General features: G+C 38.9%; 7 protein-coding genes and 4 non-coding genes across 14 annotated transcripts; 7 read left to right on the top strand and 4 right to left on the bottom strand.

Annotated features, from left to right (window-relative positions):
* The first annotated feature begins 556 nt into the window (after positions 1-556).
* pde-2 (putative 3',5'-cyclic phosphodiesterase pde-2) lies at positions 557-7,385 on the top strand. 2 transcript variants are annotated; one of them, NM_001027535.7, is made up of 11 exons: positions 557-784; positions 1,124-1,189; positions 1,341-1,531; positions 1,810-2,054; positions 2,278-2,519; positions 3,555-3,664; positions 4,233-4,316; positions 4,373-5,265; positions 5,811-5,964; positions 6,323-6,544; positions 6,596-7,385. In NM_001027535.7, exons 1-11 carry the CDS (start codon positions 706-708, stop codon positions 6,794-6,796), a joined length of 2,487 nt encoding a protein of 828 aa, NP_001022706.2. In that variant the 5' UTR covers positions 557-705; the 3' UTR covers positions 6,797-7,385. The 2 variants fall into 2 exon arrangements, with proteins under 2 accessions (NP_001022706.2, NP_001022705.2); NM_001027534.7 differs by having other exon boundaries at positions 1,332-1,531.
* A 7-nt stretch (positions 7,386-7,392) lies between these two features.
* On the bottom strand, positions 7,393-8,328 carry R08D7.5 (putative calcium-binding protein R08D7.5; the record flags this gene model as incomplete). The annotated part of the gene is made up of 3 exons (NM_066585.4): positions 7,393-7,662; positions 7,915-8,075; positions 8,118-8,328. The coding sequence occupies 3 exons, from the start codon at positions 8,326-8,328 to the stop codon at positions 7,528-7,530; spliced, it is 507 nt and encodes a 168-aa protein (NP_498986.3). The 3' UTR covers positions 7,393-7,527.
* Positions 8,329-8,782: 454 nt separating this feature from the next.
* R08D7.4 lies at positions 8,783-10,541 on the bottom strand. Of its 2 annotated transcripts, NM_001392169.2 has the most exons (6): positions 10,368-10,541; positions 9,820-10,315; positions 9,466-9,766; positions 9,293-9,394; positions 9,003-9,137; positions 8,783-8,947 (listed from the first exon to the last, which is right to left on the bottom strand). In NM_001392169.2, the coding sequence occupies exons 2-6, from the start codon at positions 10,231-10,233 to the stop codon at positions 8,784-8,786; spliced, it is 1,116 nt and encodes a 371-aa protein (NP_001379047.1). In that variant the 5' UTR covers positions 10,234-10,315; positions 10,368-10,541; the 3' UTR covers position 8,783. The 2 variants fall into 2 exon arrangements, with proteins under 2 accessions (NP_001379047.1, NP_001379488.1); NM_001392168.1 differs by having other exon boundaries at positions 8,904-8,947; positions 9,293-9,766; positions 10,368-10,539.
* Positions 10,542-10,875: 334 nt separating this feature from the next.
* Positions 10,876-12,819, top strand: eif-3.D (Eukaryotic translation initiation factor 3 subunit D). The gene is made up of 4 exons (NM_066583.7): positions 10,876-11,059; positions 11,106-12,065; positions 12,113-12,541; positions 12,584-12,819. Exons 1-4 carry the CDS (start codon positions 10,878-10,880, stop codon positions 12,723-12,725), a joined length of 1,713 nt encoding a protein of 570 aa, NP_498984.1. The 5' UTR covers positions 10,876-10,877; the 3' UTR covers positions 12,726-12,819.
* rpap-2 (Putative RNA polymerase II subunit B1 CTD phosphatase rpap-2) lies at positions 12,796-14,487 on the bottom strand. The gene is made up of 7 exons (NM_066582.8): positions 14,368-14,487; positions 14,048-14,318; positions 13,888-14,000; positions 13,468-13,844; positions 13,220-13,417; positions 13,026-13,175; positions 12,796-12,974 (listed from the first exon to the last, which is right to left on the bottom strand). Exons 1-7 carry the CDS (start codon positions 14,476-14,478, stop codon positions 12,827-12,829), a joined length of 1,368 nt encoding a protein of 455 aa, NP_498983.1. The 5' UTR covers positions 14,479-14,487; the 3' UTR covers positions 12,796-12,826.
* A 239-nt stretch (positions 14,488-14,726) lies between these two features.
* On the top strand, positions 14,727-16,400 carry bud-13 (BUD13 homolog). The gene is made up of 5 exons (NM_066581.6): positions 14,727-14,842; positions 14,898-15,226; positions 15,277-15,351; positions 15,407-16,181; positions 16,231-16,400. The coding sequence occupies exons 1-5, from the start codon at positions 14,739-14,741 to the stop codon at positions 16,322-16,324; spliced, it is 1,377 nt and encodes a 458-aa protein (NP_498982.1). The 5' UTR covers positions 14,727-14,738; the 3' UTR covers positions 16,325-16,400.
* A 346-nt stretch (positions 16,401-16,746) lies between these two features.
* Positions 16,747-20,161, bottom strand: grl-25 (GRound-Like (grd related)). 2 transcript variants are annotated; one of them, NM_001027854.5, is made up of 6 exons: positions 20,066-20,161; positions 19,399-20,016; positions 19,256-19,348; positions 19,038-19,210; positions 17,125-18,285; positions 16,747-17,070 (listed from the first exon to the last, which is right to left on the bottom strand). In NM_001027854.5, exons 1-6 carry the CDS (start codon positions 20,157-20,159, stop codon positions 16,885-16,887), a joined length of 2,325 nt encoding a protein of 774 aa, NP_001023025.1. In that variant the 5' UTR covers positions 20,160-20,161; the 3' UTR covers positions 16,747-16,884. The 2 variants fall into 2 exon arrangements, 1 of the variants encoding a protein (NP_001023025.1); NR_101843.1 differs by having other exon boundaries at positions 16,885-17,070; positions 18,596-19,210; positions 20,066-20,159.
* On the top strand, positions 17,333-17,523 carry ZK638.1. The gene has a single exon (NR_052578.1). It is a non-coding gene; the product is annotated as an Unclassified non-coding RNA ZK638.1 (non-coding RNA).
* Positions 19,571-19,621, top strand: ZK643.12. Its single transcript, NR_052577.1, has one exon. It is a non-coding gene; the product is annotated as an Unclassified non-coding RNA ZK643.12 (non-coding RNA).
* Positions 19,925-19,980, top strand: ZK643.11. Its single transcript, NR_052576.1, has one exon. It is a non-coding gene; the product is annotated as an Unclassified non-coding RNA ZK643.11 (non-coding RNA).
* ZK643.13 lies at positions 19,988-20,137 on the top strand. Its single transcript, NR_052575.1, has one exon. It is a non-coding gene; the product is annotated as an Unclassified non-coding RNA ZK643.13 (non-coding RNA).
* Positions 20,162-20,238: the final 77 nt, after the last annotated feature.

Raw genomic sequence — 20,238 nt, 5'->3', positions numbered from 1 at the left:
CTTCTTCTTCTTCTTTTCATTATTTTATTCATCCTCTTCTTGACACAACACACACTTTGAACGGAAGAAGAAGACTCTAGAGAGAGAGAGAGAGAAAGAGAGAAAAAGGAAGAAGCGCCGATGTCGCCGATCCAATTACTTTTCAATGTCTGCATCTCTTCACTCTCTCTCTTCATTTTTTCGCGCACTCTCCTCTCGTTTCCCCGCCCAGAGCGCTCATTCAATGAAATGGATTTCATCGTCGTTTTTGACGTTTTATAACTAACTGAGTGTTCAGGTTTTAAATATTTTTCACCTCATTCATCATCTCTGACTCTCTCTCTCTCTCCCTCTCTCTCTCTATTCCAACTTGTTTTCCATATATTTTATTTCTATTTCTCGGACTCTTTCTGCTACCAGTCTGTCAAAAAATGGCGCGAAAAAAAACTATGCGCTACCACTGGGAATTGAACTCGCAGAGCTTTTTTGTCGTCATCGTTGTCGTTGTCGTCTTCTCCTTATTTTCCTTTCCATGATTTTTCACATATTGCAATAATCTATATAACGAAATTTTTAGCGAAAAGAAAAATTGAAGGAGCAGGCGACGAAGAAGAAGAAGAAGAAATTTCAAGTGAAAATATCAATAAACGAAGAAAATTAACCCATCTTTCCGCTGTTGCTGCTGTTGCTGACATCGCATACTCACCACAAAGGATCGCATGTTCTATGCTAGAATTGCGTCGAAACTCTTCACCGTCCTCCGCTCATCCATCTCCTCAGACAAATTGTCAAAATTCCCAAAGAGGTAAGACTAACAAAGTATTCAACAAAACGTTTTGAGCCCCATAATATCTGAAAAATCAAATTCAGTTTTCAAAAACTTTAACCGCGATTCTAGTACGTGTAAAACTTGAATTAATGTTCAACCCGCAACAATGTACAAACCGTTCTCTCCCAAAACATTTTTGTATTATTTATTCCCGGAAAACTGTATTTTTGATTGTTTTCGACCCTTCGCCTCTTCGCGATACCGAAAGAGAACAAAATTGCGAAAAAAGAGCGGAGAATGGTTTTGTTGCGTATATAAAAGCAGCACAAGAACACAAAAACCACTCCAAAATGTGTCATTCATGTGGGTTTCCAGGTGACGGCCTCCATCATCATCATCACGAAGCAGCTAGCGGGTCAACTTGTTGCGGAGGCATGACTGGTAAGAATTTTACACATTATTAATCGAGAAAAATTTTGGAACATCCTTAAAAAATTCTGTTGAAACTGAACGATCGATCCGCGAATTTAGTGAAATGCAGCTTACCTCCCAAAATTCTCCAAAATCATCACTCTCATTGCAGTATTCACAGGTGCAAATGCAGCCAAATCGTCAAACGAGCCTGCAGGATCTGCAAGTCCAACAGTTTGGAGGAAAACTTCCCATCCACCGTTACACTTCAACAACAATGAAACGCGGAATCGAAATTTGCAAATGCAGCTGAAAAATCGAGGAACGAAAGATGATTGGGGAGCATCATTGCGTTATGATATAGAAGAACCTGTAAGTCGCTTTTTCTTGAAAATTATTTTTTCAACGTGAAGTTTTGATCATTTTCTTCTAAATTTGTAAAAATCACAAAAAAAGATTGTTTTTAAAGATGAGAGTGAAATATTTGCTTAAAGATTTCATAAGTCTAATATGATGGCTTCCTCATTGCCACGTCATTATCGTACACTCCCATTTCGTAGCCCTTTGCTCTGACGAAAGTATGCGAAATAAGTCAGAAACACGTATTTATTGTCTTTTTAAATACCCTTCATCTACTATCATTTTTGCAGACTTCATCCGGTCTACTCGAACTATTACCCGACGTTCCGATTGTTCGAAAACTCAGCCGACCACTGGTTAAAATGGATGATCAGGATGATGCGTGCTCTGTAGCTTCTAATGAATCTGATCGTACTGTACTCTCGCCGCTGGTTCCCATGTCGATATTTGATCAATTTCTGTGTTTGACGAACAATTTGAGTGCACTAATTAGCTGTATTATAGCAGAAGCCAAGAAGAATACGGAAGCCGAAGAGTGAGTTTTAAAGAGGAAAAAGCGGGAATAAAATTTTATAAAAACCATTAAAAACCCTCACGGGTTTTTGTTGCTTTTTTCATGCCGAAAAAATACTTTTTTTCGTGAAAAATTTGTTATTTTATTATTTTTATTGGCTTATTCATCCCGCATTAGTTAAATCTTAAAACTCAAAAAAAACTGAACTTTTGACTCAATAATCATTAAAAAAAAACATTTCCAGCTATGCGGTATTCCTCCACGATGAAGACAACAAACAGATGGTTCTATTCAACAATGAGACGATGTTGATGACGGGAAAAAAGTTTGATATGGGTTACGGTATTGTTGGGAAAGTTGCGTCAACGATGCGAACGATGAACATTCGCGATGTGAGCAGATGTCCGTTTTTTAATGAGGAAATTGATGAGCAATTCAGCATTAAAGCACGAAATTTGATTGCTTTTCCACTTATCGATAGTTCATGTGAGTCTTTTTTTTTTGAAAGTTTATGAATGAGCTGGTTTCATTTATTTTTCTCTGTTCGCATCACTCTCTTTCTCTCCGTCTTTTGTTCTTTCTGATCTCTTTCAAGATGACATAAATATCGCTGAGTGAGAAAATAATGTGAAAACAATTGGCGAAAATAACGAAAAGGGTTGAGAAAGAGATGAATGGGGAACAGAAAGGGAAAAATTAAAAACAAAACTTCAGAAAAAAATTAAAAACTAATTTCTAAAGTTTGTATAGCAATTTTTGTTCTAAAAGCGAACAAAATTGTCAAAAACTAGAAACTACAGTAATATTAATTAATATTTCATCTAAAAAGGACAACTTTTAAAAAATAAATTGAGGTTTTTTTAAAGTTTGAAAAAAAAACATATTTTTCTCAATTTTCCTAATGTTCCATTATAAAAATATTTTTTGTGAAATTAATCAAAAAATTTTAAAATTTTATCTTAAAGGTGCACACTCTTTTTTCAAAATTTTTTAAAACTATTGTTGAGCCGAAAATCGCAAAATTTCAAGTAATAAATTTTTTAAACTTTTGTATTCCTTGGTGCCAAAAAGCATTTTCGAAACTAAAATCTCTGTTAATTATTCATAATTCTCTGAAAATCCTTCCTTGCACTTTTTCTCCTATCAGCAGGTGTTTTATTTTTCTGCTTTCGTAGAAATAATTTCTCTCTCTCTCTCTCAAAAAAAAAAGTTATTTCGTCACACCGGATGTTGTGTATATGTGACAAATTGTGTCATTCATAATCAATGAAAAAATGAGAGAAAGATAGGGATTCGGGGAATGTCCTCCTCATCATCATCTTTTTTTTTGTTCATTATTTTATACACGATCGTAGTTCAAATGTTTTCTGAATGCATTCTTTTGTTCAACCAAGAACACAGACATCGTTGTTGTCCTTGGAATTGATTCAGAGTTTGGGAAAAGCGGAAGGAAGAGATGAAAAGATCAAAATACAAAACACACACACACAATAGAAAACTAATATTATATTTCAATTACAGGCTCGTTGATTGGAGTCATTGTTCTATACAATAAGGAGAATGGATTCTCGCGACACGACGAGAAATATATTAAGCGATTCTCGTACTTTGTTGCCAACAGTATTGCTCATGTAGGTTTTTTCGAGTTTTTGATTCTTTAAAAAGAAATTGTTGCTCCTTCAAATTCTTTGCTTTATTAAACTTTATATGGAGTTCAAAATTTAAAAAAAAGCCTAATTTGAGCAAAAAACTCAAAGTTTGCCTACTTTTCCGTTTCGCAGCGATCGGAATCAATTTTAATTGCATTTCTGCCCTATTTTTCATATTTGAGTTCTTTATCAAAATTTGGTTTAAATGTACCTGAATCAACGAAAAAAAACGTATGATAAATAACTGAAATACAATATGGAAAATAGGAAAATAATCTTAAAAAAAAAGAGATTATAACTAAAATAAGGTTTTTTTTCCGAAGTTTGTGCAATTTTGAGTTGAGTTCTTATTTTTAAAAGATTTTCCCCTGGTCTTTTGATCACGATCTATCTCTATAGCTCCCATTCCATTCAGTCGTAGTATTATATTAGTTCGTGAAACTCCTTTTGTATAGCGACTGGTTACCAGCTCAATATGTTTGACCACCTTGTCATAGTGGCATGTTGTGCACATGTTTCCGGTTTCCCAAAAATGTTGAAATGTTTGCAGGCGATCCTGGCGAAACAAATCGAGGAAGTTCGTACGCGGATCCATATGGTTGAGGAATTCAAAATTCAAGGCGAAGATGCTGTGGTGGGTTTTTCTTCTTAAAAATGGTGGTCATGTTTTAAAAATGAAATTTGTTTCAGATCGAAGAAGTTGACATTATGCGACTTGTCAATGACCCTCTACGAGATTGGCGATACTTTAGTCAAAACTTTGCCGATTTCTCATTTCCACCTCGATCCGTCGGAGAGAATCACTTTCACCGAGCATCGATGATGTTTTTCGAAGATCTCGGCTTCTCTATGCTTTATAAATTAAACAAACGAAAACTGTCATATTTGGTTCTACGTGTCTCAGCTGGATATCGGCCTGTTCCGTACCACAATTGGTCACATGCATTCGCAGTTACACACTTTTGTTGGCTGACACTTCGAACAGATGCAATTCGTCGAGCATTAAGTGATATGGAACGACTCTCACTTCTCATTGCTTGTCTATGTCACGATATTGACCATCGAGGGACTACGAATTCATTCCAGATGCAATCACTTCAAAAAACGCCACTTTCAGTTTTATATAGTACCGAAGGAAGTGTTCTCGAGAGACATCATTTCGCACAAACTATCAAGTTGCTTCAGCAAGAAGAATGCTCCATATTGGAGAATTTACCTGCAGCTGACTTCCGAACAATAGTGAACACAATTCGTGAAGTCATTCTCGCCACTGACATATCAGCTCATCTCAGGAAACAAGAACGTATCAAGACTATGATTTCGGAAGGGTATAATCCGATGTCATTTGATCATCGTTACCTTCTCATGTGTCTAGTTATGACTGCCTCTGATCTATCTGATCAAGCCAAAAACTTCCATAACGCGAAGCGAATAGCTGAAAATATTTATCTGGAATTCTTCGCGCAAGGTGATCTTGAACTACAGCTGGGTGTGAAACCACTGGAGATGATGGATCGAACTAATGCCTATGTTCCAACTGTACAAATTGATTTCCTCTTCAAAATAGGAGTTCCCGTTTTTCAGTGAGTTATGAGATTCGGTTTATGCGAGTTTCGTCCCAAAAATACGGTAGCGAAACGACTTATTTTCTTAAATGCAAAATGGTGTGATCCTCTAAGGATTACGGTAGTCCCCAACATGGGGGTTGGTTTTAAATTTTTTTCGAAAATCAAAGAACGGAAAATTGTCGTTTTTCGATTTTCTGATACTTTAGGAAAAAGTTGTCTAAAATTTTGGCCTTGTAATACTTTTTTGAAGAAAATCTGATTTTTTAACGACATTTAAAAAATTCGATGTTTCAATGTTTCATTAAGCTTTCACCTTTTTTTCAAGTTTATTATTTGAAAAAAAACAGTGAAAATCTACATAAGAACAAATATATAATTTTTTAAATACAACAATTAATAGGAAAACAGCAAATTCTGCAGTCACAGTACTCTTCAAAGGAGCACGCTCGTTTCAATAAAAGAAAAACAGTCGTTTCGGGACCCGGTTGTGTACGTTTGGCGCAAAAATTGAAAAATTTCGCATCTGTTATCATTAGAAAACTGGCAAAAATATTTTTCAGACTGCTGGCCAGTGTGGTACCCGAAGGAAGAACAACATCTGAAGCAATTGATGCAAATCATTTGTGCTGGGTTGCTCTCGATGAAGAAGTTCGAAATAATCCTTCTGCAACAAATACACTCGAGTATTTGCGAGACGAGAATCTAGAACGGAGGGTACGTTTTACTCAGAAAAACAAGAAATGGAAATTTGCGAAAAACCCAAAAAATTAATGCTTGAATTTATTTTTTTTAAAACCGTGAACATTTTTTTTGGTTTTTTCTCTGAAAAACCAAAATAAAAGTCCCAGTCCTGCTCAGAAAGCGACCGCAAGGGTGTCATAAAGAAACGAAAATTTTTCAATTTTCCGAAATAAAGGAAAAATGTTCAGAACATCAAAAATTCAAAACAAAAACAAATTATATTTATTTTTTATTTAAAAAAACGATAAGCAAACATACATTTCTTCTAAAAAGTTTTTTAAAAAATCAAAAAAAAAGACTGTTGATTTTATAATAATAATTTTTCTTCCAGATATACGATCGAGTGCGAAAGCAAGACCCAAGAGCTGCAGAAATTGCTTCAAAACGGTTCGAGCCTGTATATGCAAACGGAAGTGTTCCTCAAACACAAGATATTTTGGATCATCGTTTCGATGGATATGATAAGAAATATCAAATCGGATGCAGTGGTGGACAAAATCAATCAAACGGCAAACAACAACAGATTCGTTCACTTCAGAAGATTAGGTCAAAGGTATCTTTTTAAATATATAATTTATTCTTTTAAATTACTTTGTTTTTCCAGACATCTGAAGACGATGCCCTCCTGAAACCAATGGACAATGGAGGATCTGTTGCAGCTAGTTCAACTCGTAGAGGATCCCGTACACCACGACGATTATGGAGACGTGCTCGTCAACTGATTTCATCAATGTCTTCATCGTGCGCATCGTGTTCTCCACTTCCATCACGTCGTCAAGTCAGCGAAGATTCTGAATCTTGTTGATCATGTTCTGATTCTCGATATATGTTTTATCCTTTGAATAGTCTCTTTTCCTAGTTTTTTTAATCTTTTTTCTCTCATCACACTTCCACCCATATCATATTCGCCCTTGCATCCTTCAAAAATCGCCCGAAAATTCACATCTAGTAGTCTTTTCCTGTACTTTTTCATGTAATTCATTGATTTTCTGTCAAATTGGTCCCCCCGAAAAACATATATAACAAATCAAATACTATTTTTTTCTTCTTCTCTTGTCTGTACTATTTATCCCCCATTTTTTCCTGAAATAATCTAAGTTATAGCACGTATGGGTAGCTGTTCTCTGAAAATTCCCCGTCCACTGATTGAGAAGTATCGACGATACAAAACAATGTTTCTTCCTCCCTGTACTTTCCCTTTCCGCTTCCATTAATTTTCATTTACATTCCTCTTGTCCCAACAATCCGACCCAAAACAACGATGATCATTTGATTATTATTTTGGAATATACACAAGTCGAAAACAAATCGCTTTACCTCGATTTCCTATTTTGCGTCATGTCAAATATTAAATTTTTTTTAAAAGAACAGAAAATCAATAAAAGTTCAATTTTTCGTTTTGAATTGTATTACATTTTATTTCATCGAGCTTTAAACTGTACAATTTGAGATTCAGATTCGGGAAAATAATTAGAAGATATTTAAAGCGGGATTATAATTAGAGATCATGGTGATATGAGGTTATTCTTGAGGATCTTAGTACAAGCAAGTCTTCTTCATGATTTCAAAAAACTGTTGCTCATTGATTCCAGTGTTATTATCACCACCAGCTTCGCGAATCATTTCATCGAAATCTGCATCTGCCAACGTTTCTCCGAGTTCCTTGGCGACCTGCAAAATACAATTTAAATTTGGAATTCGATTTTAAAAACTGGGACATTTTCCTTTTAAAATCATTGAAATTTCAAATAATTCGGTTTATTCAATTATTTCATAAAGCTATAATATTAAGGATGTATCATAGTTACTCGAGATATTTAAATAAATAAATACTGAATAGAATACTACCGACTTCAAAAAATTTGGCCCTTTTTTCAAAACTTTCGTTCGAAATTTTGATTTTAACTCCACATGATTACAAACCATTTTTAAATTGGCGACAGTAATCGTTCCTTTACTTTCTGGATCAAATAATTTGAATGCAGATCTCATTTCCGTTGTAACTTTATCTTCTGTTGAGTCTCCTTCATCGTCTTTTGATTGTAATGCATTCCACAGTTCGTCAACGTCCATGTAATCCTTCTCTAAATATTTAAACTTTTATTTAAAAGTTAATCCAGAATTACCTCCATGCCATCCCATTACCATGCTTCTTCCATCTTTGATTTTCCTAGTCATCTCTTGTACTTTTGAGTTTCTTGGATCATATCCAAGAGCACGGAGCACCATTTTCAATTGTGAAAGCTTGAGCAAATTTGGCTTTTGTTCGGTGCACATTGCCGCAAATGTGACCTCTATTTCATCACGAGTCACTGGAGTTGCCGGAGTTTGAGACATCTGTAAAAAAATTATATGCATATTGTCCAAATGTTTCTCCAAAAAAACCTGGTCTCGACACGACAATACAAACGGGTGTGCGCCTTTAAATAGTACTGTAGATTGAAACTTTGATTGCTGTGAAACTTCTTATAGTTTTTCTCACAATTAAAAAATATAAGTGTTTTAATGGTTTATTTTTTATTTTTCAACGAATATATAGTTTTTAATGAAAAATATGAACCTTCGATTAAAAATACGCGGCAACGGAAGTTTAAAATTACAGTAATCTTTTAAAGACGTAAACTCCGTTTGTATTCAGCAAAAACTGCCGTGTCGAGACCAGGAATCGTATTGTTGGAGCAAAACCACAGAATTTCGCGTTCGGACAATAAGGAAAAAATAGAAAAATAATAGATAAATGCAATACGTCGCAGTAACGATGTGAAATAAAAAATTTTAATGAAGCTTTAATACTAAAAAACTAATTTATTTTTAGGCTGGATATTATAAAAAATTGTAGGTGTTTTGAGAGTTGAGAAAAATGGGAAAATAGATGCATAATGATACGAATTTTCTCCAATTGTGTAGGCACCGTTTTCGTATTCGAATTTTTCCACAATTTCTAGTTTTGCCATTTCTGTAAAAAATATAGTGAATAGAAAAATATTGTGTACGAAAGAAAAATAACTAACTCAAATGATGCTCGAAACACTCAATACTCGACTCGTTACGACGAGTGCACGCAACGATAGCAGCTTTTGAGTGGCGGAGCAGAAGATTGAGCACATTGCAGAGAGAGGCGAGCAATGCAGTGTCGTAGACAACATCTGAAAAAGGAGACGTGAAAGAGAAGAGAGACACAGAGAAATGAGAAGACTTGGATAATGAGTGCCTGAAGCTGTTATTTGAAGGGTTTCGTTTCACACGAATATCATATAGAAAAACAAAGAATTTAACAAATAAAAGTATTAGCAAAACCTACCGGCCGCGATAATCAAATCCGTGGGTTCCTTCCATTCAGAGAAATCAAAATCACACCAATTGAGTGAGCGAACTGTTGCTTGATTGTTGTTGGCTGACGAATCTACAATTTAGATTCTAAATATTTTTAAATTTGAAATACGGAAGGAGTCGATTTTATTTCTCAAAAAATACCTTCAGTATCACTCTTCAGATCGTTTTTCGCAATATTCTCTTCTAAAAGATTCAGCACATTATCATCATAATCAGTGAGCGTCACACAACAATCATTCATTTTTGCAATTGCAATTCCACTAACACCACATCCTGACCCGAGTTCTAATATTCGATTGTACTCGGAGGGAATCAAGCGAAAAAGATTGGCGAGATCACAAGAAGCTTGCCAAACTGATAAGCCAGTTGTACCCATTGATAGTTGATTTACAGCTTCCGAGAATTTCGCTAGAACTTTGTCGCCTCCATCGGTTAGGTAAACCTGAAAATATGAAATTATTTCCATTTGAGCTGACGAATTGTTTAAAAACTTACTCTTTCCACATATTCTCCTTCTTTCATTCCCATTAGAGAACCAAGCCTGTCGAACATTGAATCAGGAACAACAACATTATTGGCTTGAAGTTCAGAAATCAAGTTTTTAAGAACATTTATTTGAAATTTGTAACGAATTTCATGCGATGTGACAATTTCATTATTGAAGACATTGTTGCAAAGATTCTCAGCATATTCCGAATCTTTTATGCATTGTTCTACAATATCCTTCATTAGCTGATCCGGAATTTTTGAAGCGCTACAATAAAATCTTTTGAACTGGAGTTCAGTTGTCTCCTTTTCTGAGTGGACCATCCCGCTCAGTTCTCCGTTTTCTTGACATTTTGTGAAAATTTTGCGTTTTCGTTCTGACTGAATAAGCGGTATCAGGAGGAAGGTATTCGGGTCTTGCATGTGGAATTCCGTAGTGTTCTGCTTGAACGATTCGCTGCTCCGCTTGATAGATTAGTTTGCCAATCACTATTGGGTCTTTTTCCTGAAAAATCCCATATAATTAGTTTCCACATCAATATTGAGAACGAGAATACCTGCTGGTGCTCTCGGAAAGCCTGACGAGCTTCAGTGATAATTTGTTGTCTCTCAACTACAGTATTTGTTTCTTCTTTTGCTTTCCAATTCTTGCCCAATTTTAAAATCTGTCGATAGAGCTGAATGACTCGAATACTTTGTGGCACTGTATTCATCAAGGTGGACCCGTTTCTGGAATTATATTCTGATTATGCGAGGAAATTTGGAGAAAACAAATAAAAACCAAAAATTGAGGTGGCGTCAAGTGGCGAATGTTGGCGCGTTTCGTGTACCTTGCGCATTTCTCGATTAAACATTTTTATTTTTACACGCGTTCTTGTCGGATTTTTCACATTTTTATACGATTTTCTGATTAATTTTTCTGTTTTGTGAATTATATAAATTCATGAAAGTCTTGTAACTATATTTTAAATGCTCTCGAATGTTATTGTTCCATTTCCATTTCTTTTGTCGTTGCTATCGTTTGGCCTAAAATTGCATTTCAACACTATTTTATATTTATTTCAGGTATGGCTCTACCAAAGTTTGAACTGTTGTCATTGGCTGATAATACAGTCGGATGGGGTCCATTGGCGTCGAGTTCCTCTGCTGATGAGCCTGTTCCATTCCAACAATTCAACAAGGCTGATCGCATCGGACGTGTTGCCGACTGGATTGGTGTTGATAGATTCTATAGAAGAGGAAATGAGAGGTTTTTATACAACAAATGAGTGGTATCGTTAAAACTTGAAATTTAGATACAATGAGCGTGTCTATGGATCCGCCGCCAACGCTGGAAGTCAGTTCGATTACATTCATGGAATGGATGAGCATAACTTCCAACTTGTTGACACTTCTAAACCAATGGCTCGCAATCCACAGCGCAACTTCCGTGTCCGCCAAATGCATCTTCGTAAGATGATGCAGAAAGAAAATGAGAAGCGTGAGATGGTGAACCAGTCAACGAATTTGAGAATGAAGAGAAGTATCGCCAAGGAGCAACAACGTGCCTTCAAGATGTGGCAACGTCGTGGAGGAAATGCTCGTCAAGGACAACGCGGACAAGGTGGTCGATTCGGAGGTGATCGGCCGAAGGAACGTCTTCCATCTGTTCAAGTTAGACCGGAATGGGTTGTTCTTGAAGAAATGAATCTTAGTGCGTTTTCCAAACTTGCTCTTCCTAACATCCCAGGAGGAGACGACATTGGGGATCACCAGTATGGAAGTCTTCAATACTATGACAAGACTATTGATCGCGTTTCTGTGAAAAATTCTATTCCGCTTCAAAGATGCGCTGGCGTGTTCTACAATGTCACCACAACGGAAGATCCTGTAATTCAAGAACTTGCTCAAGGTGGTGCTGGAAATGTTTTCGGAACAGACATAATTCTTGCTACTTTGATGACTGCTCCTCGTTCGGTCTACTCGTGGGACATTGTTGCCTACAGAGTCGGAGACAAACTTTTCTTCGATAAGAGAAACACTAGAGATATTTTGAATCCAGTTGAGACCCTTACTGTTTCCGAGACTAGTGCCGAACCACCATCATTCGACGGAAATGGTATCAACAATGCCAAGGATCTTGCGACCGAGGCATTCTACATTAACCAAAACTTCCGTCGTCAAGTCGTCAAGAGAAACGACGCAGGATTCACCTTCAAGAATGCTCGTGCTCCATTCGAAGACGAGGAGACTGGAGAGTCAGGAACTGCTTACAAGTAGGATTTTCGTTTAAAATTTTGATCTTTAATTAAACAATTTTTAGATACCGTAAGTGGAATCTTGGAAACGGAGTTGATGGAAAACCAGTTGAGTTGGTTTGCCGTACAGAATTGGATGGAGTTATTCACGGACTCGGAAATGAGACTCAGACTCTTACAATCAAGGCATTCAACGAATGGGATAGCACACAATCTGGAGGTGTCGACTGGAGAACAAAGCTTGATGTTCAAAAGGGAGCCGTAATGGCCACCGAAATCAAGAACAACTCAGCTAAGGTTGCAAAGTGGACTCTGCAAGCACTTCTTGCCGGTTCCGACACAATGAAGCTCGGATATGTGTCTCGTAACAATGCACGCAGCACACAAAATCATTCTATTCTACTCACCCAATACGTAAAGCCAACGGAGTTTGCTAGCAACATCGCCTTGAACATGGATAACTGCTGGGGAATTCTTAGATGCGTCATTGACAGGTAAGAACGAGCACATCCAGACTGGTAATCAATTTTTTCCAGTTGTATGAAGCAAAAACCAGGAAAGTACTTGTTGATGAAGGATCCACAATCTCCGGTTATCCGCCTTTATTCGCTTCCAGAAGGAACTTTCGAAAGCGAGCGCGAGAGCTCCGACGAGGAGAACTCGGATGACGATCAATAAAGTCCCCGGTTTCTGACAATTTCTTGTATTCGCTTTTCTAATTATTGTCTCTTGTTAATTAAACTTGGTTCTGATAAGATAAACTTTATTCAAAATATCATTCAACATTGGGATTTAATCGCAGCGTGCAAACCGGTAATTTGGAAAGAATCAAGCCCGCATAGTTCATTGGAAATCGCAGTAAGTTCTGGAGAAGCGTTGTCCTTCTTGAAGTAGTCGTCTCCAAGCTCAACATCGACGAGGCAAATCCTAAATTTCAACATTTTGAAATTTTTTAATTATGCATTTTTTAGAACTTACACAATGAAAAGAGCAATAACGATAGAATTAATTTCTCTCTTTGTCCAGCCAGTGATATTTTCCGAATCGAGTTGGAATGTCGAAGCTACTCGACTGAGAATATCACGACGAGTTGGAGTTAAATGTAAACGTGCTTCCAAATCCATCCAGCTGTAATTTCAAAATTAATATTTAAAATTGCTAGATAAACTCACTGATTCCTAATAGAATGCAGGAAAATATTCAATCTCTTCTCTTTCACATTGTACTTATCAAGATTCGGCAAATTGACCAATTTCTCCGCGTCCACCTTTTTACCGGACAAAAAATCCATCAAAATTTGCTCAGCAGCTCCACCGGTTGGTCTGGCACCTTCTCGAACCAATTTACGAGTTTCAGGTGTGAACCAGGATCTTAAATGAGATAATTATTTGTAAAATTTATATTTTGAGAGTTTTCTAACTTAATTAAATCAACGAGCCACGCTTCTTTTGCTTTTTCCATAGTTTTCAATTTTGAATGGATCTCTTGAGCCTCAATCAGAATTGGTGGCTTCTTTTGCAGAGCATTTTTATTTCCATACTTTGCACGCAGCTTTGCGAGAACTTCGTCTTCTTTTTTACGATCTTTTGCTGATAGTACAGGTTTCGGGGCTGTTTTCAAAAGTTTCGAAGTCGATGGAGGACCAAAATTCGAATTTCTAAATTCCTTGATAGATTTGATAAAATCTTTGTCATCATCAGTTAATTTAAATGGTTCGATATCTTGATCTTCTGGATCTAGAGATTTTGGTTCTTCGGCTTCTTCGCTTAGTTTCATGTCTTGAACTTTCGCAATGATCTGAAACACTTAAATATATTAGTGAGCATTTCTCTTCACTTACCGAATCGGTCACCAGCCAAATAGAAGGTTCTTTTTTGAATTGCGAATCCACGGGTTCACTTTTTTCAGCAATCGGGCTTACAAATGATTCATCAGGAACTTCGTATACTTTCTCTGAATAATGAATACGGTTAATAGTATTATTTGATACAATAACTTACGAGTTCTCGCCTCCGTTAAACCGGTAATCCAGAGCGGATGCTCATCTAATTGCTTTCTTACGAAAGAACTTTTCTGATAGCACATCTCCGAACAAAATTTAGCTCTTTGCTTGCGAAACTCGAAAATTTTTCCTTCTTTTCTGTCGATTTCGAACATTTGATTTCTAGTGATTTTTGGTGGAGCTTTTTGACAAGAAGGAAAACCGCACTGCTTATTCACATATCGCTCTTCGACAACTTCGTCCCATCCGAGACAGTGGAGATGTGGAAGCTGAAAAACAAAACTTTAATAAATCTTATCATCATTTAAATAATCTTACATGTTCTTGTAATTGATCAGTATTTTCGATGTCAATGAGAGTTTCGATCGTAGTGTAAACTCTTCTGCGGAAGGAAGTCTCCTTTTCATTCACCGGAATTTCAGTCTCCATTCTAGGAACCTTAAAGAAAATATATTTCCTAGAAAAGCTTTGAAAACTGGAATTCCTTTGAAAAATACTATGTTTAAAAACATTTTATTTTTCGACAAAATGGACTAGAAATATCATTATGGCCGAGAACTCCAGCCTAGTTCGGCCACGCGGCCACCATTTTCGAATTCGACTTTTTTTCTTTTTAATACTTTAATAATGTTATTATTTAATTTAAACTTGTCTAAATACAGTTATATTTGTTTCAGTAATCGCCAGCTATGACATCGAAAGCGGATTATTTAAAAAAATATCTGTCTCCTGCTTCCGGTGATATCGAAAAGAAGAAAAAGAAGAAGAACAAAGACAAAAACAAGCCAAGCGGGTAAGTTAAATATTATTTGAAGAAAGTTTATATTAAAAAATACATTATATTTCAGGCTGCGACTAATCGAAGAAGATGCATTTCTTTCTGTGGATGCTGCCAAAACAAGAGATATTGGATCCGACGAAGAACGAGAAGAAATTGAAGTTTTGAAGCAGAGCGTTAAGAAAGCAAAAGTAGTTCATGGATTCAAGCAGACATTTGCCGAGGTTGATGCTCCAAAAGTAATAAAACCGGAACCATTATCACCTGATAACTCTCCGCCGCGGGGGAAACGTCAACGTCACGATAGCGACAACTCTCCACCAAGACCTTCTAGAAAGCGAAATGACAGTGACAATTCTCCACCACGACCATCACGAAATCGGCATGACAGCGACAAGGGTAAGTAAACTTTTAAAAACTTTAAAAAATTTGATACCTCGAATTTTCAGATAATTCACCGCCAAGGAGAAGACGACACGATAGTGACAATTCACCCCCACGTCCATCACGGAAAATAAGAGAAGGTTCGTCGAAAACCTATTTTTGCTCAATCATAAATATTTTATTTGCATTTTTCAGAAAGTCCATCTGCTAGAAATCGACGCTCACCACCCAGAACGCGAAGAGATCGGCATGATAGTGACAACTCGCCTCCTCGTAACCGTTCTCGTCGTGATTCGGATAATTCTCCGCCTAGAAGACGACCATCATCTCCTGCTCGTCGACGTAAAGACGATGATCTGAGTCCCCCGAGAAAATCGAGAAAGATCGAAGAACCGAAGAAAATAAAGAAAGAAGAGCCTGACAGTGATACAGAGACATCTGGAAGAACGTTAGAAGGCAAAAGATCCGGATTGCAATCAGCACGAGATTTGAAAGAAGAGAGCGATAAACTGAGAGCTAAAAATTCGAAAATGTTTGAAGAAATGGACACTTCGGTGAGCGGTCGATTCGCTGATACTGTATACAGACAGAAACAAACGAAGAAAAAAGGCAAAGATTCTGAAGAAGATCAGGCGAAAAAAGAACGCGAAACGAAGAAAACAGAAGAATTGAAAGAAAAATATAAATCATGGAATAAAGGAGTTGCTCAGATTGAAGATCGTAGAGCACAACTTGAAGAAATGGCCAGAGTTGCTGCTGAGCCAATGGCTAGAGCTCGAGATGACGATGCAATGAATGCCCATCTAAAAGAAGTGCTGCATGCGGCTGATCCGATGGCAAACATGATTCAGAAAAAGCGCCGAGACACAGCAATTGATCGTGGAGAACTGGTATATCCTTCATATCACGGACATTTTGTACCAAATCGATTTGGAATCGCCCCCGGATATCGATGGGACGGAGTGGACAGGTAAACCCTCAGAATTTGAGACATGAAAAATACAAATTTTAAATTTCAGATCAAATGGATTCGAAGGAAAACTTGCAAAAACGGAGAACACCAAAACAGCAAATCAATCCGAATACTACAAATCGATTGCCGAATACGAGTAATAATGATAAATTTTCCAGTGTTTCAAAATTATTTTCTTTTCTGCCTTTATTTATTATCAGTAAATTATTTTGCAAAAAAAAAAGGTTTTTATGAGCATCTAAGTAGTTTCATATGAACTCATTGTAAAGTTGTCCTTTTTCCGCATGAAGTGAGTAGAAACTTAGCGTACCGTAAATGGGGATTTTGCATAAAAATCCAAACTATTCTCTAATTCAGAAACACTAAAAGAAAAACGAAAAATATTGACATTTGAACCCATTTGAATTCTCTCCGAAATGAGAACTGCGACCAATCAGCGATTCGCTCCGCCTACGTTTCCAACCTATCAGATTCTTTTGTTGTTTTTGTGAATTTGAAAATTTTATTTTTGAAGAAAAATCCCAATGTACAGTACTCAAATTTCAAAGAATAATCCATCAAATTAATCAGAAAACGATTTATTAATAATAATTTATTGAAAAAAATTGTGTTCCTGTCAAATGTATCGAGTGCGAGAAGTTATAACCAATGTATATTAAATTAGAATAAATAGTCATGTGACAAGTTGTACAGCTCATGTTTAGGCTTTTCTTAGGACATAGCAAGCGAATTTTCCGCTCTTGATGAAACAGTGCTCACGATTCTCTCCAGCAAGTGGTAAGAGACCTTGCTCTCCACAGGCAACATAGAATTCTCCACTCACAAGACGAGATTTGACACGTTGAGCCAAACGTTGCATTGAGGATTCTGGATCCTCAGTGAGACTCTGAAATTGTTTTTCAGTTTAGAATGTTTAAACATTCATTTGAGTTCTACTAACCTGTCTAATAAGTTTCCTGAGTCTAACTGAGTTACAGATTGGAGTATCATCAGCAGTTCCTCCCTTTGAGAATCTTCTGTTTCTGAATCCAGCAGCTCCTCCTTCATATTCTTCTACATCTTCTTGTGCTTCGTCATAATTGGCTCCATTTGGTGCTCCACCGGCTCCTCCACTTCCACTGTATCCTCCTCCAGATGGTGCTGGTGCGGCGGCGGCCGACTCTCCACCTGCTCCTGAGTAGGTTTGAGCTGGTTCCGGAGCTGGTGGTGGGGCAGCTGGAGCGGTTTCACCACCTCCAGAGTAGTTGCTGCCTCCAGCAGCTGATCCAGCGTCACCTCCTCCTCCAGAATAGCCTCCAGAAGACGGAGCTGGCTCTGGAGCGGCAGGTGCTGAGGATTCAGATCCTGAGTATCCCCCAGATGGGGCTGCTGGTGCGGCTTCTGGAGCTGCCTCTGATCCGGAATATCCCCCAGATGGAGCTGCTGGAGCTGCTTCTGGTGCTGCTTCAGATCCAGAGTATCCACCGGATGGGGCCGCTGGAGCGGCTTCCGGTGCAGCTTCAGAACCTGAATATCCACCTGATGGTGCTGCTGGAGCAGCTTCTGGTGCTGCTTCGGATCCTGAATATCCACCTGATGGGGCTGCTGGAGCAGCTTCTGGTGCAGCCTCAGATCCTGAATATCCACCTGATGGTGCTGCTGGAGCAGCTTCTGGTGCTGCTTCGGATCCTCCTGAGTATCCCCCAGATGAAGCAGGTGCTGCTTCTGGAGCTGGTGCTGGCTCTGACGATCCACCAGAGTATCCTCCGGATGATGCTTCTCCTCCGCTTGATGAAGATCCGGAATATCCTCCTGCAGAAGAGGACTCTCCTCCAGATGATGCTCCAGCATCGCCTCCTCCGGATGAATATCCACCAGACGAGGATGATGAGCTCGACGATGAATCACTCCCTCCCGAATATCCTCCAGATGAAGATGATGATGATGAGCTGTCACCTCCCGATGAGTATCCTCCGCCTGATGACGAAGACGAGTCTCCTCCGCTAGAATAAGAAGATCCACCGCTCGATGAGGATTCACCACCTCCTGAATATCCACCTCCGGATGACGATGATGCTTCTCCTCCGCCGGAATAAGACGATCCTCCTCCTCCTCCGCTGCTCTGAACAATGAATACGTTATAGTGTTGTGAAATGGGCGCGCACCTAACATCTCTAGCTATCAGTCAACTATAAAAGGTTATGAGATCTATTGTTTAAAGCTAACTTTCAGCCACAGTTACAAAAACTTTGCATTATTACAAAACCCATAGTTAAAAACTATCTATTCTTATCGAAAATCAGAAATGATTCCACCTATAAGAATGTCAGTTCCATTGCATATTCTAACTACTATTCACAACTAGATTAATAGTTAGTCAAACTTTAAAAGTATTAGTATTCTACCATTAAACGTCAAGTTGATCTACATACCACGTATTCTTCCAAATCCATTTAGTTGAGAGTCAGTCTGCTTGTCATTTTAACACATTGAGCCTGTGAACCTTTAACTGAATAATGTAATCTTCGTTGATATGTTTGTGTTCATGCATTGCGTTAGAAAACGACGTACACATTCGGAAACATTTATATACAGGACACATGGGTTTTGTTTTGGCCGACAGACAAGACGTTGGCAACAAAACATAAAATTTGAGAAGAGATGATGGAATCTCGGCTCTGACAGGAAAGATGGTGGGAAAAGAGACAATACTAGACACTTCTTGTTGAGAATTGACTGCTACAGTCACTCTCATTTCTCACAACAATATCATAACGGGGGGCATCATTGGGAATTGTGATGGTACTTAAATTATGCCTTGTTGAAGAAGCGCGAGAATCTGAAGCGTGACGGGTAAGAAGAACCACCACTTGCTTGTTCAGAGTATCCTCCTCCGCTCGACACTGGAGCTGGAGCTGGTGGTGGTGGTGGTGGAGGTGGCGGTGGTGGAGCAGCAGCTGGGGCTGAATATCCTCCTCCACCACTGCTTCCGGCATATCCTCCGCTGCTTCCGCCGCCTCCTCCGCCTCCTCCGGCATATCCTCCTCCTGAAATAATTAACGTTTGATTATTATCAAAGAATGCGTTTATACCTCCGCCAGTTGAGTATCCTCCGCCGGAGCTTCCTCCAGATGAATATCCTCCTCCAGAGCTTCCACCGGTAGCGTATCCACCGCTGCCTCCTCCTGGAAACATTTCAGTGCTGATTTGATATTATTCGTAACTAAGTTCTTACCTCCGCTAGTTGCGTATCCACCGCCTCCGGATGGAGCCGAGGCATATCCTCCTCCACCGCTGGATCCTCCACCTCCGCATCCTCCTCCTCCTGATGGAGCAACAGCATATCCACCTCCTCCGCTTGATCCTCCTCCTCCGCATCCTCCTCCACCTGATGGTGCAACAGCATATCCACCTCCTCCGCTGGATCCTCCTCCACAGCCTCCACCGCCTCCTCCTCCGCATCCTCCGCCACCTCCTCCTCCGCATCCTCCGCTAGATCCTCCACCGCATCCTCCGCTGGATCCTCCACCACATCCTCCGCCGCCTCCTCCTCCGCATCCTCCACCTCCTCCTCCGCATCCTCCACCTCCTCCACCGCATCCTCCGCCACCTCCTCCGCATCCTCCGCCTCCTCCACCGCATCCTCCGCCGCCTCCGCAGCCACCACCTCCACCTCCGCATCCACCTCCTCCACCTCCACATCCACCTCCACACGGAGCAGGTGGTGGAGCACATCCTCCGCCACCTCCGCAGCCACCACCTCCACCTCCACATCCACCTCCACACGGAGCAGGTGGTGGAGCACATCCTCCGCCACCACCGCAGCCACCACCGCAGCCGCCACCGCAGCCGCCTGAAAATATGCGTAAATTATTTTTAAGAAAAGGGATTTTCAAATCTACCTCCACCTCCTCCTCCTCCGGCGCTAGGGAAGAGGAATGACGAAACGTGGATCGTCAATAGGAAGAGAACTACCAACCGAAGGTAGGTAGCCATTCTGAAATCTTTATCTAAAAACCAACATTTGGGGAACAATTCAGGTTTTTTCAGAATTCTCAGATCTTTGGTAACTAGA

The sequence above is a fragment of the Caenorhabditis elegans genome, chromosome III (assembly GCF_000002985.6).
Source record: "Caenorhabditis elegans chromosome III".
Classification (NCBI taxonomy): Eukaryota; Metazoa; Nematoda; class Chromadorea; order Rhabditida; family Rhabditidae; genus Caenorhabditis; species Caenorhabditis elegans.
The sequence above is the reverse complement of the archived record's forward strand: the minus strand, read 5'-3'. Positions and strand labels throughout refer to the sequence as shown.

What these genes read in the sequence shown, in the direction of transcription:
- R08D7.4 (NM_001392169.2), bottom strand. Translation starts at nt 10,233, where the DNA reads ATGCAAGACCCGAATACCTTCCTCCTGATACCGCTTATTCAGTCAGAA. An exon ending in AAGGAGAATATGTGGAAAGA is followed by an intron (nt 9,767 to 9,819) that starts GTAAGTTTTTAA and finishes TCATATTTTCAG; the next exon opens with GTTTACCTAACCGATGGAGG. An exon ending in TCTGAAGAGTGATACTGAAG is followed by an intron (nt 9,395 to 9,465) that starts GTATTTTTTGAG and finishes TCTAAATTGTAG; the next exon opens with ATTCGTCAGCCAACAACAAT.
- rpap-2 (NM_066582.8), bottom strand. Translation starts at nt 14,478, where the DNA reads ATGGAGACTGAAATTCCGGTGAATGAAAAGGAGACTTCCTTCCGCAGA. An exon ending in TGGCTCGTTGATTTAATTAA is followed by an intron (nt 13,418 to 13,467) that starts GTTAGAAAACTC and finishes ATCTCATTTAAG; the next exon opens with ATCCTGGTTCACACCTGAAA. An exon ending in GTTATTGCTCTTTTCATTGT is followed by an intron (nt 12,975 to 13,025) that starts GTAAGTTCTAAA and finishes GTTGAAATTTAG; the next exon opens with GATTTGCCTCGTCGATGTTG.
- bud-13 (NM_066581.6), top strand. Translation starts at nt 14,739, where the DNA reads ATGACATCGAAAGCGGATTATTTAAAAAAATATCTGTCTCCTGCTTCC. An exon ending in GACAAAAACAAGCCAAGCGG is followed by an intron (nt 14,843 to 14,897) that starts GTAAGTTAAATA and finishes ATTATATTTCAG; the next exon opens with GCTGCGACTAATCGAAGAAG. An exon ending in ATCACGGAAAATAAGAGAAG is followed by an intron (nt 15,352 to 15,406) that starts GTTCGTCGAAAA and finishes TGCATTTTTCAG; the next exon opens with AAAGTCCATCTGCTAGAAAT.
- grl-25 (NM_001027854.5), bottom strand. Translation starts at nt 20,159, where the DNA reads ATGGCTACCTACCTTCGGTTGGTAGTTCTCTTCCTATTGACGATCCAC. An exon ending in CGGAGGAGGAGGAGGTGGAG is followed by an intron (nt 20,017 to 20,065) that starts GTAGATTTGAAA and finishes GCATATTTTCAG; the next exon opens with GCGGCTGCGGTGGCGGCTGC. An exon ending in AGGATACTCAACTGGCGGAG is followed by an intron (nt 19,211 to 19,255) that starts GTATAAACGCAT and finishes TAATTATTTCAG; the next exon opens with GAGGAGGATATGCCGGAGGA.
- eif-3.D (NM_066583.7), top strand. Translation starts at nt 10,878, where the DNA reads ATGGCTCTACCAAAGTTTGAACTGTTGTCATTGGCTGATAATACAGTC. An exon ending in GAGTCAGGAACTGCTTACAA is followed by an intron (nt 12,066 to 12,112) that starts GTAGGATTTTCG and finishes AACAATTTTTAG; the next exon opens with ATACCGTAAGTGGAATCTTG. An exon ending in CTTAGATGCGTCATTGACAG is followed by an intron (nt 12,542 to 12,583) that starts GTAAGAACGAGC and finishes AATTTTTTCCAG; the next exon opens with TTGTATGAAGCAAAAACCAG.
- pde-2 (NM_001027534.7), top strand. Translation starts at nt 706, where the DNA reads ATGCTAGAATTGCGTCGAAACTCTTCACCGTCCTCCGCTCATCCATCT. An exon ending in TTCAAGGCGAAGATGCTGTG is followed by an intron (nt 4,317 to 4,372) that starts GTGGGTTTTTCT and finishes AATTTGTTTCAG; the next exon opens with ATCGAAGAAGTTGACATTAT. An exon ending in ACGAGAATCTAGAACGGAGG is followed by an intron (nt 5,965 to 6,322) that starts GTACGTTTTACT and finishes TTTTTCTTCCAG; the next exon opens with ATATACGATCGAGTGCGAAA.